Raw genomic sequence first — 14,655 nt, 5'->3', positions numbered from 1 at the left:
CATATGTAATGTGTGAACGTGGGTGCAGAGCTGCAGAAGGATCATATTATTTGCGGTCTGGTGACCCAATTATTGTTTGGGCTCCGTGTGTGTGTGTGTGTGAGTGTGTGTGAATCATTTCTGGTAGTCCTGTGCTTGCCCGAGGCTTTAGGGTGACACCAAAGCCGAAAAGCCAAAGTGCTCAATGTCGCCTGTTGCTGGTTGAAAGAGCAACTGCACTCAGCAGTTCAACTGTCAGTGGGTAGTTCTGTATGATATGAATTTAAAGGTTAAATTATGTGCTGTGTTTACATGTGGGATGTCTTGTTTTCTGCCTCCTAGCGCTGGCATAGCCGTAGGATTCTATGGAAACGGAGAGTCGAGTGATGGAGCCGCGCGTTTAGCGTACTCCTTCCGTCATGCCAACCGCACCGTGTCTGGAGTGGAGAAACTGGTGAGTTGTCCACTGATTGCAAAAAATTTATTTATTTATTTATGGAAAACCTTCCTAATGACAGTTTTTTCTTTCTAGGTTTCAGACAGCGCCCTAGCCTTAAACCAGACTGTGGAGGAGAACTTGGTCCAGTTAGAGACAGCCTTCCAGGATCAGACAGATTATGTGTCCATCGTCCAGAAGCTCCAGGGACAGCTGGATGAGCTGGTGAGGCTGATGGTTGATGTTCCCTTCTGGTCCAATACTGAGATCTCCCTGGAGGACTTGGCCCGTAAAACGGAGGCCTTTGACTTTTACAGGTAACTACTGACCAGCATGGATTTTGTTTCTTACTCAGACTCAAGACTACTCTTACATTCTCTCATACACAAAGTGTTATACTGTAAGGTTAACTATTAAAACCACAGATGATGGACCATGTGTTCTGGTCATATCCTCAATCAAATCAAATAAGAATTTAAATATTTTAGGTGCACAACAGCAGAATTCAACAAATGTTAGCAAGAAAAGGCAAAATAACCAGTTCTAGTTCTAACCAGAATGAAGGCTACTCGCTTCCTCTGACAGACACATTGGATCAACAATGTCATGATGCACCTTTAAACGGAGAGGCTGAGATACATGCTAAAAGGAGCTCTTAAAAGCTATTCATGGATTATGTGGAGATTGTATCCTTCGCAGTAGTTTGTGAATGAATGGGTACTCTGATCTCATTCTTTAACTGTGAATGGCTTTCATCCCTCTTTTTCTGTTCATGTTAACCTGCTTTGTTGTTTTTGGGGCAATGACAGAAAAAGTGGTTGATAAAAAAAACAGATTGTGATGCTGTTACGTGTCGAGTCTTCTAGTAAAGCTTTAATTAGCTTTTCCTTTGCATTGCATATGTATCTGTTTGACTTGGTGTTGTATGTTTGTATGAAACACTGTGATAATTATTTTTATTTACAGGTGGTTGGGGTACCTTGGCCTGTTGCTCTTTGATGTTCTCATTTGTCTTCTGGTGCTGTTTGGACTGATACGCAACTCTAGAGGCACTCTTATTGGGTATGCTACCTTACATCACACACCAAAGCCTGCTCCTATTGGACAGATCAAATTGTGTCCTGCCTCTGTGTGTGCTGAGACTGCCTCCTGTATAACGTGTTGGTAAGCTGAATCTTGCTTTAAAAAGATATTCTTTTTGGGGGGGTTGTTCTTCAGAGTGTGTCTGCTGGGTGTTCTGACTTTGATCATCAGCTGGGGATCGCTGGGCCTGGAGCTGGCTGTCGCTGCTGTAAGTGTAACCATGGCAACACTGCTGAGCTCTCCGGCTCTGCAGTGATGTAATCTTTACCCACTGCTCGAGTGAGTTTGTTCAGCACGTTACTGTAGCCTGATGTGTCATGTGCACTCGCCCCCCACAGTCAGCCAGCGACTTCTGCGTCTCCCCCGATACCTACATCACCAGGGTGACCAAGGAAAACGATGTCATTAACCAAGGTATGGAGACGAGAAAATAAATCATTGGCCTTTTTTCAAAACCTTTTGTGCTTCTTTCACATAATCATAAAATGAATTTAACAAATTGTATTGCGGTGTTGTTGGCTTTGAAATGATGGCTTTTAAGATGGGGACCAGGTCTGTGACCACTTGCAGTCAGTTGCCCTCTGTAAAGCAACTTTGGTGGATGAAACAGCAAGAAGTGCTGTTAACCTATGTGCCATCAGGTTGCGACTGGATGGAATCAAGTTGGAAATGAGGTCAAATCTGATAACAGCAATTAACTGATATATATCGACGCTAATTGGATATCTGTTGTTGTCTACATGCACAGAAATTTACTTACAGTCAGAGTCCAGCCAGAACCTCATAGATGTGATGTAGTTTCTTCAGGACAGTGAATTAACTGAAAAATGACAGGTTGTCTGTAACTTTGCTTTTATATAGAAATACAACCAGTGCAGTCGAATCTTCTGTTGGACAGAGATAATCACACACGAGTTACACTCATTGGCGCAGACTGACTCAGACTGTGAGCGTGTCTGTGTTTATGAATTATATTAATTTCACAGCTTTGCCAATCTGTCTGAGAGGGATTGCAGTCAGTCCAAGTTGGGTCACAATTCTTTGGAGACACACGACCTGTCGAGACCCATTGTGGTTGAAAGTAGTGCTGAGACACTTAGGATGTCGCATGCTTGACCTGTGGCAGGAAAAAACTAAAGAAAAAAAAGTAAATTAAAAGCAATCATAAGGCAAGGAGGTTATTATCCTATTTCTGTTGTTGTGTGACTGATCCATAATCCACCTGTATTGACATTGGCTGTAGTTTGTCTAAACGGTGCTGGTAAGATAGGCATGAAGTGCTACAGGGCTAAAACAGCCTTTTCCAGTCTTGCAGACCACTGCCATCTATTTCAAAGTCTGTAAATCTGTGTGCAGTCCAAACCTTAAACCACAACTGTAGTCATAAGACGAGCTCATGAAGTGTTTCTGTGTTTTCATTTACTCGTTTTTATCTTCTAACGATTTACTTGTTGAAGCTGATTCTCATTTAACACTTTTAGTTGCAGTATGCGATAGCCACATCTCCATTATGGTTTTTACATCATTAATGAAGTCTAAGGGAAGTTAACAATTAAAATATGTCAGATTCCCCCCCCCCCCCCCCCCCCCCCCCCCCCCCAAAAAAATTAAAATCTGGTGGCTTTGTGCAAATAGTGATATTTCTTTTTTCAAATTTATATTATTTATATATCACACATAATTATAGTTTATATTATAATTTTTCCCATTTGTTTATCATATGCAAATTTTTCCTGTCTACTTGCAGTTTCTTCACAGCCCCACCAGGGGTCTGTGGCCTACCATTTGGGAATCTCTGGATAAAAGAATATTTACAGTTATTTATGCTGCTTGAAGACAAAAGCATCCCACATTTTGTTTTGGTTTTCACCAAATAAAATATCAGAATTTAAAGAAAGGGTGCGACACTTTTGGATCCAGAAGTCCTGGAGAAGGGATTGTCATGTTTAGAAATTCTCTGTTAATTATAAATCCTGAACATTTTATGGTAAAGGGATGTAGGGTACGACCCTTTATATGCAAATGCTGCATATTGACAAAAAGTGTGAGCTGAAATGTCTCAAACAGAGTCCATTTTCCTCACTGACAGTTGAATCTCACCCTGACATGTTGGTGCTATTTAAAGAAACAAGTGTGTGTGTTTGTGTGTGTGTGTATCCAGCAGGATTGTGTTTGATTGGCACTCTGGTATCTAAAAGCTCTCACTCTCTCTCTGTGCTCACTGCAATGCATCAGCAACCCTGTACTCCCTGCTCGCTCTGCCCTTGCTTGTCTCAGATTCAGAAAAAAAACCCAACCTGACTACATTTCGTTTTTCATTTAATTGCATTTGTTCTCTCTTTCCATCCTGTTATATCCCTCTTTACTTCTCAGTTGCTCCGTTTCTTTGTCTCCATTTCTCTCCCTCGCTCGCCTCCTTTCACTCATCTAATGACTTCTGTTTGTCTGTCAGTTGTTTCCGCTTTGTCTGTTTGCTGTAGCGCACAGATGTTGCCTCTTTAACACACACACTGAATTATGCCTGAGTGGAATTGCAATCATGGCTCAATACAGTCATACTGGATATTATTTTACACGTGAGGTTTTTAAATGAAACTGTGCAGTCCAAACGTTCCCATCGTCATAGTGATCTGTATTTACTGGCATGTTCGCAGATATCCTGCAGTATTACCTGACCTGCAGCTCTGGACAGATTAACCCCTTTCAGCAGGTGAGGTCTTTGTCATTGCTGTTGCATCGTTGGAACACAGTTTTCTGCAATTTCTTCCTTTCACGAGGCTGTTTTGCTTTGTTTTTTTGTTTTTTGCAGAGGCTGTCGGGGAGCCACAAAGCATTGGTGGAGATGCAGGATGATGTGGCAGAGTTACTGAGATCAGCAGCACGTGACTTTGCCAGCACCAAGGTGTGTCTGTGTGTCTAGATGTACATAAGAGCAGATATTTACAGTATATTTGAGCATACATGTGTAACCTTCGCTCTGCGTGTGCAGGGGAATCTCGAGCAAATCCAGTCTGTGCTGAATTCCACCGAGGTGGGCCTGCACCAGCTGACTGCTCTCGTCGACTGTCGCAGCCTGCACATGGTGAGTTACAGGGTGTGTTGTGGTAAAGATAACGTCCGTAATTGAAGCTTAAAGTAGACGTGTGCAGTGACTCTACGGCACGGCTGACACCGTTTTACGCTGTGCAGTTACATTTCTGTTGAGATGCACACCAGATCATGACGCAGGCTTTCAGAGGTTATGGTGAAGTAGAAATCCCCTGCGACTTCTCTCCTCTCCTCGTGTGGTGGAAACATGCACAGTAGCTTTATTTTTTTTTTCCTTTGTGTGACTGTAAATAAGGAATTGATTCATTAAAGGACTACTTTAGGGCCAAAGCTCTCCTCTACTCACCTCTCCTCGTAGGACTACGTCCAAGCACTGACTGGCTTGTGTTATGATGGCGTGGAGGGTCTCATCTACCTGGTTCTCTTCTCCTTTGTCACTGCTCTGATGTTCTCCTCTATTGTGTGCAGTGTGCCGCACACCTGGCCTGGCAAGAGGTAACACACACCCACCCTCACATTCTCTCATTCACACACACACACACACACACACACACACACACACACACACACACACACACACACACACACACACACACACACACACACACACACACAAGCCTTTACATCCTTAAATCCATCTCTTCAGTTAACTAATGACTGACACATCACTAGCTCGTTAACATCTTACTGTAACTGTCTAACTGATCTCAGCTGGTGGACTCGATAACAGTGGGAAGACCCATAAAGAATCGACTCGGTGCCCATGCATGTCATTCTTTTTTAAGTGTACCTGCCTCCCAGACTGTCGTATCACTCTGTACTCTGTACTATCTTCTTGCCATCTTTGCATCTATACAGTTTATTTTATCGTTTGCCGGTGGACAAACCGGCAAACCGTTTGGCTGAACATTGTTTGTATGTTTGTACATACTTCTCATTTTTCTTTTCTCCTCTTTGGACTTGGAGCACCAATGTCGTGTTAGACTTTATATCACCACAGTTTGTTTTTTTTTTTTTTTGTTTCCGTGCCCCACTTCCTCCTTATGTTCTTTCCCTTCCTCCTCTCCCCTGTGTCCTGATTTGGAAATGCTTTGGGCTTCAACGAATGGTGATGCATATGACCCCCACGGTCAGATTAACCACCGCTACCATTCATACAAATATTCGAACGAGCAAATAATTCTGCGATAAAATCAGAGAAAGAGACAGGTAGACTTTGCTCGCAGTGACCGTGTCACTCCGGTGAAGGATTTGAATATTGAAACAGCTGTGCCATGATAGTTTTTTTCTTTTGCTTCCTTTTACACTTGCTGTTTGCGGGCATAAATCGGCATGAATCGCAGTGTATGACCCAACAGGTATGAAAAATAATCAATCTCTCAGAACAAGTGCTCACTGGGTCTCTTGCCTGTAAAGACTGACTGTGTCGCAAACTCCATTTTGGTTTAATGAGTAACACGTCTCCATCTGGTGGCCAGTTGGGGCAACAACACCTGTCGCTTATTGTCTCTGTTAACACGGGGCTTAGGCTAATTTATTCATCATACAGCTTCCTGCCTCTTTACCTTAATTGAAACTCTTTCAGTCTGATGATATATTCTTAGCATATGGACAGCTGATATAGAGTTGCAAAAAAAATCACTGGAAAAAAAGAACCTTATAAATAATAAAGCCTACACGTACACATGCATTACTGTGACTGACCTTACTTAACAGAATCCAGTGCTTTTCTGCAGCTGCATCCAACTTCCAAATCAGCACGTATCTTATCTGATGCCTCATTTTGTTACGTTGCTGGCTGTTTTACATTTTTGACCATTTTTTTTGTTTTTTTGTCTGAAAATGGTTTGCCCAAACCAGCCATATTATCTTTTTTTTCCTGATGTTTTTGCTTTAATTTCATGGAGCACACAGAGATGCATGAATTATATAAAAGGACATTCTTGAAATCGGACACTGTTTGAACAATGCGACCTGTTAATAAAAGGAGCAAACTCTCTCAGCCAACAGTGGATGACTGCATGAAGAAAATGACATGCATGTTTCTACCAATGACATGGAATACAGAAGGGTTTGCTACTTTATTACAGTTGATGATTACTTAACAACACATAGCAATAAAGGGAAATAAAAGTGTCCACTCTGGACCTCACTGCACTTGTGGTGGGTCTGTTTAGTAGATGAATGCTGCCCAATGTTCCTTTTCTTCTTGTCCAGCTGCTTTGGGGCCGGAGGGCGTAGCCTTACCCAGATTTTAATATCGGGGAACTCCTGATAGTACAAGTACACCTTCCCCCTTCTCCTAACCTCCTCTTCAACCACTTGTTTACACTCTGTTGTCTCTCTCGGATCTCCCTCTCCCTGTACCTTTCCCTCCCTCCCCCCTTCTTATTCATCATGCCCTTTCGTGCCTGGCCCTTACCCCGACCAATTGAAGGATGGATGAGGAAGACGGAGAGGACGAGTCGGGCGCCTCACGTGGCGGGGTGCACGATAACCTGTACCGCGTTCACATGCCCAGTCTCTACAGCTGTGGCTCCAGCTACGGTAGCGAAGCTAGCCTGCCCGCTACAGCCCACACTGTCAGCAATGCCCCCGTCACTGAATACATGTGAGTTAGCACCCACCGCTAGCTAGAGGCTAGCAGGATCATACACTGCCTGCCAATAGGTAGCTGATGCTTGCCCTCCCCCACACCATGTGATCTAGGCTAGAAGTGCAGCAGTGCTTACTGCTTGTGGTAATGATAAGTTAGAAAAGCTGTTAAATAGTTTTTTAAAATATGTATGGCTTGCATGTCGACTGCAACACACTGTCAGCGATATTTGTTACTCAGTGAGTTAGTACTTATCATCTTTGAGATGCTAAAAGAAAAACAGCTGCTTGCTGTATAAAAAAAATTCAGCTTTGCACTCGCATAGTTTAAGTTAATAGTTGCACCATGCTTGCTGTTGCCACAGGACTGAATTGCTTGTTCATAATAGGAAGTAGAGAAGATAAGTAAGCATATATCTCTCCACAATTAATAAACACAATGCAGTGTTTGCTGCAAAGGGAAGAATGATGGTTTTCAAGCCACAAAGAAACCAGAAAGTAAGACATGTGCTAATTTGAGGTTTTTGGACCATCGAAGGACCACATTCACCAACCCTGTATGAGTCTATATTCCAAAGCATACCACAGGGTTTGGTTTGAGCTTTTCCTGAAAGTTAGATGGGAAGTCTCATCCAGTCATTACTTTCCTTTTTGCCATAGCTAAGCTGTCATTGCATAGGTACACAGTCTCATATGGTAGTTGAATCTGTTGAATATGACAAGCTCCAGATTGTCATCAATCCTGGAAAATAAGTTTCATAACATAGTTACAAGGTTTAGGAGCTGGTTTGGCAGTAATGCAAATCATATGTTTACAGTTAGATGAACAAAGCATGCAAATCCATCATTATTAAACCACAGTACACTAAAAAACCCTAAAAACTGAGTGTCGCATGAGCGCTGGCTGGCTTTGATTATATTGAGCTAAATAGAAAAAAAGTGCAGCTTATCCATGCCGGGGTTGTTGGTTTCTGTACCCACAGTGTCCGCTTGCAGTAATAGAATAAACAGCCTCCTCAGCATTTAGCTCCCTAATAAATTTTGCTTGCACAGGACATTTACAGACTGTTATTAAGTTAAAAAATATCTTGTTGAATCCTTTAATAGTTGAAATGTTGGCCTGAAAAAACGATTGCTGCAGAGTTCTTTTAAATGTGGGCCTGAGGCTAATCTCCGGTGGCTATCCATGATGATAACAGTCCTATTTCACTGAGTCCCATTGTGAGATTCAATATTTTGCCTTTGTTCTGAAAGTATGTTAATTATGTTAGACTGTGGCCGAGGTGTTTTAAGCCCCTGTAGTACCAAGCTTACGTCCTACGTTGGCAATAATTATTGAGGTAATTTTTCAGAGGCCATATGTCAGAGTCATTGTGTTTCAGCGATGAGCAGATCCGCACATCATGAGCTCAGCGGCAGGGTGACGACATGTAGTAACCTCTTATTCTATAATGCAGGAGCCAGAACGCAAACTTTCAGAACCCTCGGTGTGAGAACACCCCCCTGATTGGCAGGGAGTCCCCTCCACCCTCTGTAAGTGCACACTTTCTAGAACACATTCTCCCACAGCTATCTTCCAATAGCCACAGTGCTGCTGGGACACATTTCAAATCCCACACAGTTGGCATATTATTCATTTAAGCGTAACAAGCAAAGAACGGTGTAAATTATTCACTATTTCAGATGTTTCATAGCGCGCTATGTGTGGATATTGGAAGGTAGCGCCACCCACCCACCCCAAATCCCTAAAACACTGCAAGTGTCCTCCGTGCTCACGCTAGACCGTGATCACAGATCGCCTTCATGTAGGTCATTTTGGCAGCCTGGGAAAACTGGAAGCTTGAAAAAGAAGCCTGTCATTATAGTAAGATCTGCACTTGCATCAAAAGAAGGAGGCAGACTGTTTCGATAAGCGCAACTGCCGGGTCATGTTTGGCTAAAGTTGTCTTCTATTTCTGATGTAAAACGTCTGGTTGGCGCTGGGTGATGTGCAGACCACATAGATTTTTTTTTTCTCCTCAAAGACTTTTTTTTTCAACCTCGAACTTTGTTTTTTTGTAAGAAATGAAATGCTGACTGTTATGGCTTTTAAAAAAGTGCTGCTGGGCCTGTAGTTGTGGATTTCGTTCCATGCAGTATCACCTGTACACTTCTACATTACAATACTGTGGAGTGACAGCATTTATTGAACAAATCTGGTGTTATTACTTCAGGGCTCGGGTTGCATTCCTCGCTCGGTGCAACCTGACCCCGAACCCTTGCGGGTCAGAGCTCATATAGCTTATATTGCAATTCTAGCAAAACTTGAGCCCAAGCCTCTTAAAAGTTCCCGCTCCTCCTTCCCTCCCTTGTTCCCACACCGTGTCTATGTGTGCATCTTCTGGTCGAGGTGTATGTGTCCTGTGTTTCCCCCTCACCCTTCACCATTGCACAGCCACAGGAGCACTTATTCCCCCACCTCCACTGTTGAAACGTAGCAGCCAGCAAAACGGCCTGCCGCTCGCCACTCTTAAGACAGGGCCGATGGCTGGGCCGCCGTCCTGTGCACAGCTGCTCTTCTGTCTTCTGCAGCGATGTGGAAACCGCAGACCTCCGACTGTAACTACCTCGGTGCTCCCGAGAGACCACTAACTCATACCAGGCTAACCTACTACATCAGAAGTAGAGCAACTAACTACGAATGAACCACATCTGCTAATTTACAATAACATCATCCTGACCTAATCAGCTGTTACACAATGAATAACTGTTGTAATCAAACCCCGGCTGTCCAAATGACTGGTCACAGTATTTCAGCTGTACATGTGTGTTTGTGTTTGCCTTTCATATCGATCTATCTACAAGCATTAATCTTTGTTTGTCCGTCGTTTCCTTGTCTTCTTTTCATCCTCTTCTCCTTTCTCGTCATTTCCCACTCTCGTCCCTTTCTGCTTCTTCTTCTCTTCTTTTTTTGTATCCCCTGTCTCTTCAGTACACCTCCAGTATGAGAGCGAAATACCTGGCGACCAACCGACCAGACCAGAACCGACGCTCCGTTCCTAACGACCAACTGGATCCCGCTAGCCGGCCTCACCCCGCTGCTAGACCACAGTCCTCAGTCCACTAAGAAAGCACTTCAGCCACAACACTGCCTGAATCCAGTTCTCACAGCCAACAGCAAGATCCAACACGGCCCACAGCACCAGAGCTGGGTGCTTTTTTTCCCAGTTCTTTTTCCAGGTCCACTGAATTTAACCAACACTGACCGGTTCATCAGCAGAACTCATCAACCAGATACCACAGCACATGACTGCACTTTTAAAGCTCAACTTCTACTTCTTTCCTACATAAAACCAACATAACTGAAAAGGCAGAAGAGCACATCGTAGAAGATCAATGCTTCTGCTTCTCTTCTTTATGGACACACACATACATACACACGCCCAAGCTGCTTGATCCACCACTGCTGCGAAGCCATAGTTTCTTCCTCCCAACTTGCATCTGTCCACTGCCGTCCAGTGAAGGCATCCACGCTGCTCTCACTGCTCAACCGCCCCTGACACACTCACACACAGGCAAGCACACAAACACACACACACACACACACACTGTACAGAGCTGTAAATAGTGACCATGTGCTTTATTCTGAGTTCATGAAAAGTAGACTGTTCAATCCTTTACTGGTAACGTGGTGTGCTGTGTGTTTATCATGGAAATGTTTGCTGTATCTCTCATACAAACACACACACACATGCACACACAAGTAGGAAGATAGTCTAACCAAACACTCATTTGTGTAAATAATAAGCCAGTGAATCAGAAAGCCATGCTTAGATGAACTGTACCACCAGATCCCCATTCTCTCTTTAGCTTAACATTGTCGTCTAAGACTTGAATTGTAAGCTCAAAAAAAGAAAGAAAAAAAAGTGTGCCCGCGTGTCTTTTCCATACTTGTTAACGTGCGCATACGTTTCAGTTACGAGCCAGTAACCCTGTTGTGAAATGACTGCTTTTGAACTTTGGGAAAACGGAGTCTGAGACAACGGACATACGGAGGCTCAAACCTGTGCCAAAAAACTGAATAATTCAATGAGGGATGCCTGATTCTGCCCTCATTTCCTACTGCCTCCAGATATGTCGAGAAAGGACGGGGAAAAAAGAAACCTCACACGGAATCTTTTCCCTCCGTCTGTCAACGATAAGGGAAAGAGGAGAGACATTTGGAAAAGGGAAGGAGTGGACCGATAGTTGCAACTACACATTTGCCAGGTGCTATGTAAAGCGGTCGAGGATCCGGACTGAGGAGGGACAGAAATGTTTTTGTTACTTTTAATGCTTTTTTTCCTTTTCTTTTTTTTTAAATTCAGGGATTTGTTAAAGAAAAGCAGAGCGGCTTTCCGTGATTACTAAATGTAAATTGTGTCCCGAAGCCAGAAAAACTCCATTCCTGACTGAAAAAGATGTTACATCAAAGTTTGTTTTTATCATAAGCTGACATTGATGCTGTGATACTGTGACCAACTGTAGTATTCTGTTTCTTCCTGTGCTTTTATTTTGGTGACCTCAGATTTAACCTTTTAGCGCAGATATTGAATCTTTTATTTTCTTTCTTTCTTTTTCTACCCACAAGCACAAATTCTCTTCAAGGTGACTTTGTGAGATGGAGAAGTAAAACTCACTGCCTGGGTCACTGCCAGTGGCTTTTTCCCCTCCCACTCTGTGTACAGTATATAAAAAAATCCAAACACAGTAGTCGTGAACCCGCGTGTGTGTGACATCACTGCGACGTGATTGGCCGTTGCTCTATGTCACTGTTACTCTGTGTGAGTAGTGATTAAGTGACTGGCAAAGCAAGCAAAGGCTGGCCTATCTAGCCCGAGTCATTCCTATACTGACGTTGCACACACGTTAACGGACACACACATACACACTTTGTGCTTTACTGACACACACCTTCCATACATACTGCAGTATTCTTTAAAGCCCATCTTTCCCTACTTTTATCCTGTTTACATTCATATCTAGAGCGATAGTAGCAGCACGTCCCCCTCCACCATGCTGATAACCCCGTGCATTATGGGTGATGTAGTAGGTAGTAACCGAATTAAAGAGAAACCCCCAATTCTGTAGTCGACCACCCTGAACTCCCGTACGCTGTTGCACCACCCAATCCTGTACAGCATTTTAATACTGTCTTATTAATCGATGACCACTTCTCGTATTAGCGAGACAATCTTACATGTGTGATTTTACTAGGAAGGAAACGTCCATGTTATGGTAACAATGCTACCTATGGTCTAGTACTTTTACAATGTTTTATTGCACCATGGATGCAAACAGTGTTAAGATCTGTGGGACTAGTCACTGATTAATGGCCTTTCATAATGTTTTTAAACTCTTACAGCACTCTTCATATCACGACATGTCTTCTTCTTCTTCTTTTTTCTTTTTTTAAGTGTTTCGCTGTCTTGTAAAAATCAGACTTTAAAGATAAAATAATAGCTAGCTGTTTTGTAGGATAATAAAGGCAAGAGCAGCGTTTTTCCTCTCTTATTAATGGTGAATGACTCTCTGTCTTGCAACTGTTTTAATAAGACTATTACAGTGTCGTCCGCGCACCTGACGCAGTGCTGCGTTTGAAGTTCTGTGCCAGTGCTGTCTGTGATTTGGCTGCTCTGGTACAGTATGTCGTGACGGGTGGGAAGAGCCCAGTAAGAGTCAGTAACGAGTGGGCGCTTCTCCGTGTGGTAATTACAGGACTTCAAATGCACGACTGTTCAGATGTGACAGACAAACAATGTTTTCTATGGCTGTTTTTATTTTCTGATGGTTTAACTAAGATATTAATGATATACATGTCAAAACTGTGGTAATGATATCATTCAGCCTGGAATAAATGTTTTAAAAAAAGAAATTAAAGCAACTTTAACGTACTGATGAAGACCGTTGCGTCTGTTTTTTTTTTTCTTATCACCCTGTTCCCTGAAGGTTTTACCAGGTTTAACACAGATTTAACAAGGTGCTGCAAACATTGACATGACAACATTACACAGTTGCTGCAAATTTCTCTGCTGCACATCCAGGATGGAAATCTGTTCCACCACATCGTAAAGCTGCTCTACTGGACTGAGACTGCTGACTGCAGAGGCCATTTGAGTGCAGTGAACTTGTCGTTATGTGCGAGAAACCATTTTGAGATCATGTGAGCTTTGTGACGTGGGTTGCTTTCATGTTTTTTTCACACTAAATGTCTCAACTTCCTGTTCTTATCTGACAGGAGTGGTGTGGTCTTCTGCCGATGCAGAGATGCTCTTCTGCATACCTGGTTATTTGCGTTACTGTTGCTATTATCAGCTCAAAGCTTTAGCCATTCTCCTCTGCCCTCTGGCATTAACAAGGCGTTTCCACCCAGAGAAATACCACTCACTGAATATTTTCTCTCTTTAGGACCATTCTTAATAAATCCTACAGATGGTGGTTTGGGAAAATTCAAGTCGATCATCAGTTTCTGAAATTCTCAAAGCAGTCCATCTGCTACATTCAAAGTCACTTAAATCACCTTTCTTCCCCATCCCAAGTTTGAACAATCTTAGTGCCTTAATGGATTGATTTGCTGTCATTTCCTTGACTGATTAGACGTTCGCACTGACGACCAGCTGAACAAGTTTATCTAATAAAGTGGCGGATGAGCGTCTTTACTGTAAGCTGATATTGCAAATGTTTTAAAAGTGCTGGAATCTCTTCAGTGACACTGAAATATTGGTTTTTACAGCCATTTAATTTGGCAGACTCCATCATTTCATTATTGATGTGATGCTATTTACCAGCATCTTCTCCTGCACCATCAAAATGAATACCAGTACAAATCACATCAAGAGGAAAATAAAAGCGACTGGACCGATGTCAATGAACAGAGAGAGCTACTTCCATTAATCTTGACAGTGTAGATATTACAATGATGAGTGCAGCTGATGTGAAGCTTGAATCTCTATAGAGCTACATTTGCATGGCGAATGATTTGTTTGGTCGCTCTATGACCTCTAGATTCTTACAGATTAAGAGCAGCAGTTTTTACTGATGATTAATGAAACCTAGGAGAATAGTATAAGATACATTTAGCCTAGTATATTAATAAACAGCAAGTTTACGCCTCAATAAGAGGACTGTCATGGCCACTTCTCCACCTAGTGGTTGATAGAGCGTTTTCAGACTTGTGCGCAGAAGTAGCAGCAAGCACGATTCATGCATTCATGAGACTCCAGACGATGCAGATTACTTTGAGCAGGAAGCAGAGACTAACAATATCATTGCTACATTTACAAGTTCAGTGTTTTGAGAGAAGTGGCACTGAGAATCTACCATCCATAATAAAATATGCCATGTACAGTTTAGACATACCAAACAGGCCGCACGTTTAATGCTTTAGACAAAATTCATGAGAGGACAAAACTTTCGGCTTACTTTTTATTTTGCAATAATGTCTGGATTCTGGATTCTGGATTAAATAAGGGGAATGATTACTTAATAATCAGCGC

General features: G+C 42.6%; 1 protein-coding gene across 4 annotated transcripts in view; it reads left to right on the top strand.

The window, feature by feature from the left end:
• Positions 1-13,061, top strand: part of ttyh3b (tweety family member 3b) — a 28,999-nt gene extending 15,938 nt beyond the window's left edge. The window contains exons 4-15 of one of the 4 annotated variants that reach the window (XM_004569017.5): positions 322-433; positions 512-732; positions 1,382-1,477; positions 1,634-1,706; positions 1,837-1,912; positions 4,153-4,208; positions 4,308-4,400; positions 4,488-4,580; positions 4,905-5,041; positions 6,984-7,157; positions 8,599-8,674; positions 10,113-13,061. In XM_004569017.5, coding sequence (XP_004569074.2) covers positions 322-433; positions 512-732; positions 1,382-1,477; positions 1,634-1,706; positions 1,837-1,912; positions 4,153-4,208; positions 4,308-4,400; positions 4,488-4,580; positions 4,905-5,041; positions 6,984-7,157; positions 8,599-8,674; positions 10,113-10,247 — 1,342 coding nt within the window. In that variant the 3' untranslated portion in view covers positions 10,248-13,061. The remainder of the gene's footprint in view (positions 1-321; positions 434-511; positions 733-1,381; positions 1,478-1,633; positions 1,707-1,836; positions 1,913-4,152; positions 4,209-4,307; positions 4,401-4,487; positions 4,581-4,904; positions 5,042-6,983; positions 7,158-8,598; positions 8,675-10,112) is intronic. The other 3 variants (XM_076884714.1, XM_076884713.1, XM_076884715.1) reach the window with 3 other exon arrangements.
• The last annotated feature ends 1,594 nt before the right edge of the window (positions 13,062-14,655 follow it).

This window comes from Maylandia zebra, linkage group LG6, assembly GCF_041146795.1.
Source record: "Maylandia zebra isolate NMK-2024a linkage group LG6, Mzebra_GT3a, whole genome shotgun sequence".
NCBI lineage: Eukaryota > Metazoa > Chordata > Actinopteri > Cichliformes > Cichlidae > Maylandia > Maylandia zebra.
This window is presented reverse-complemented; position numbering and strand designations above follow the sequence as displayed.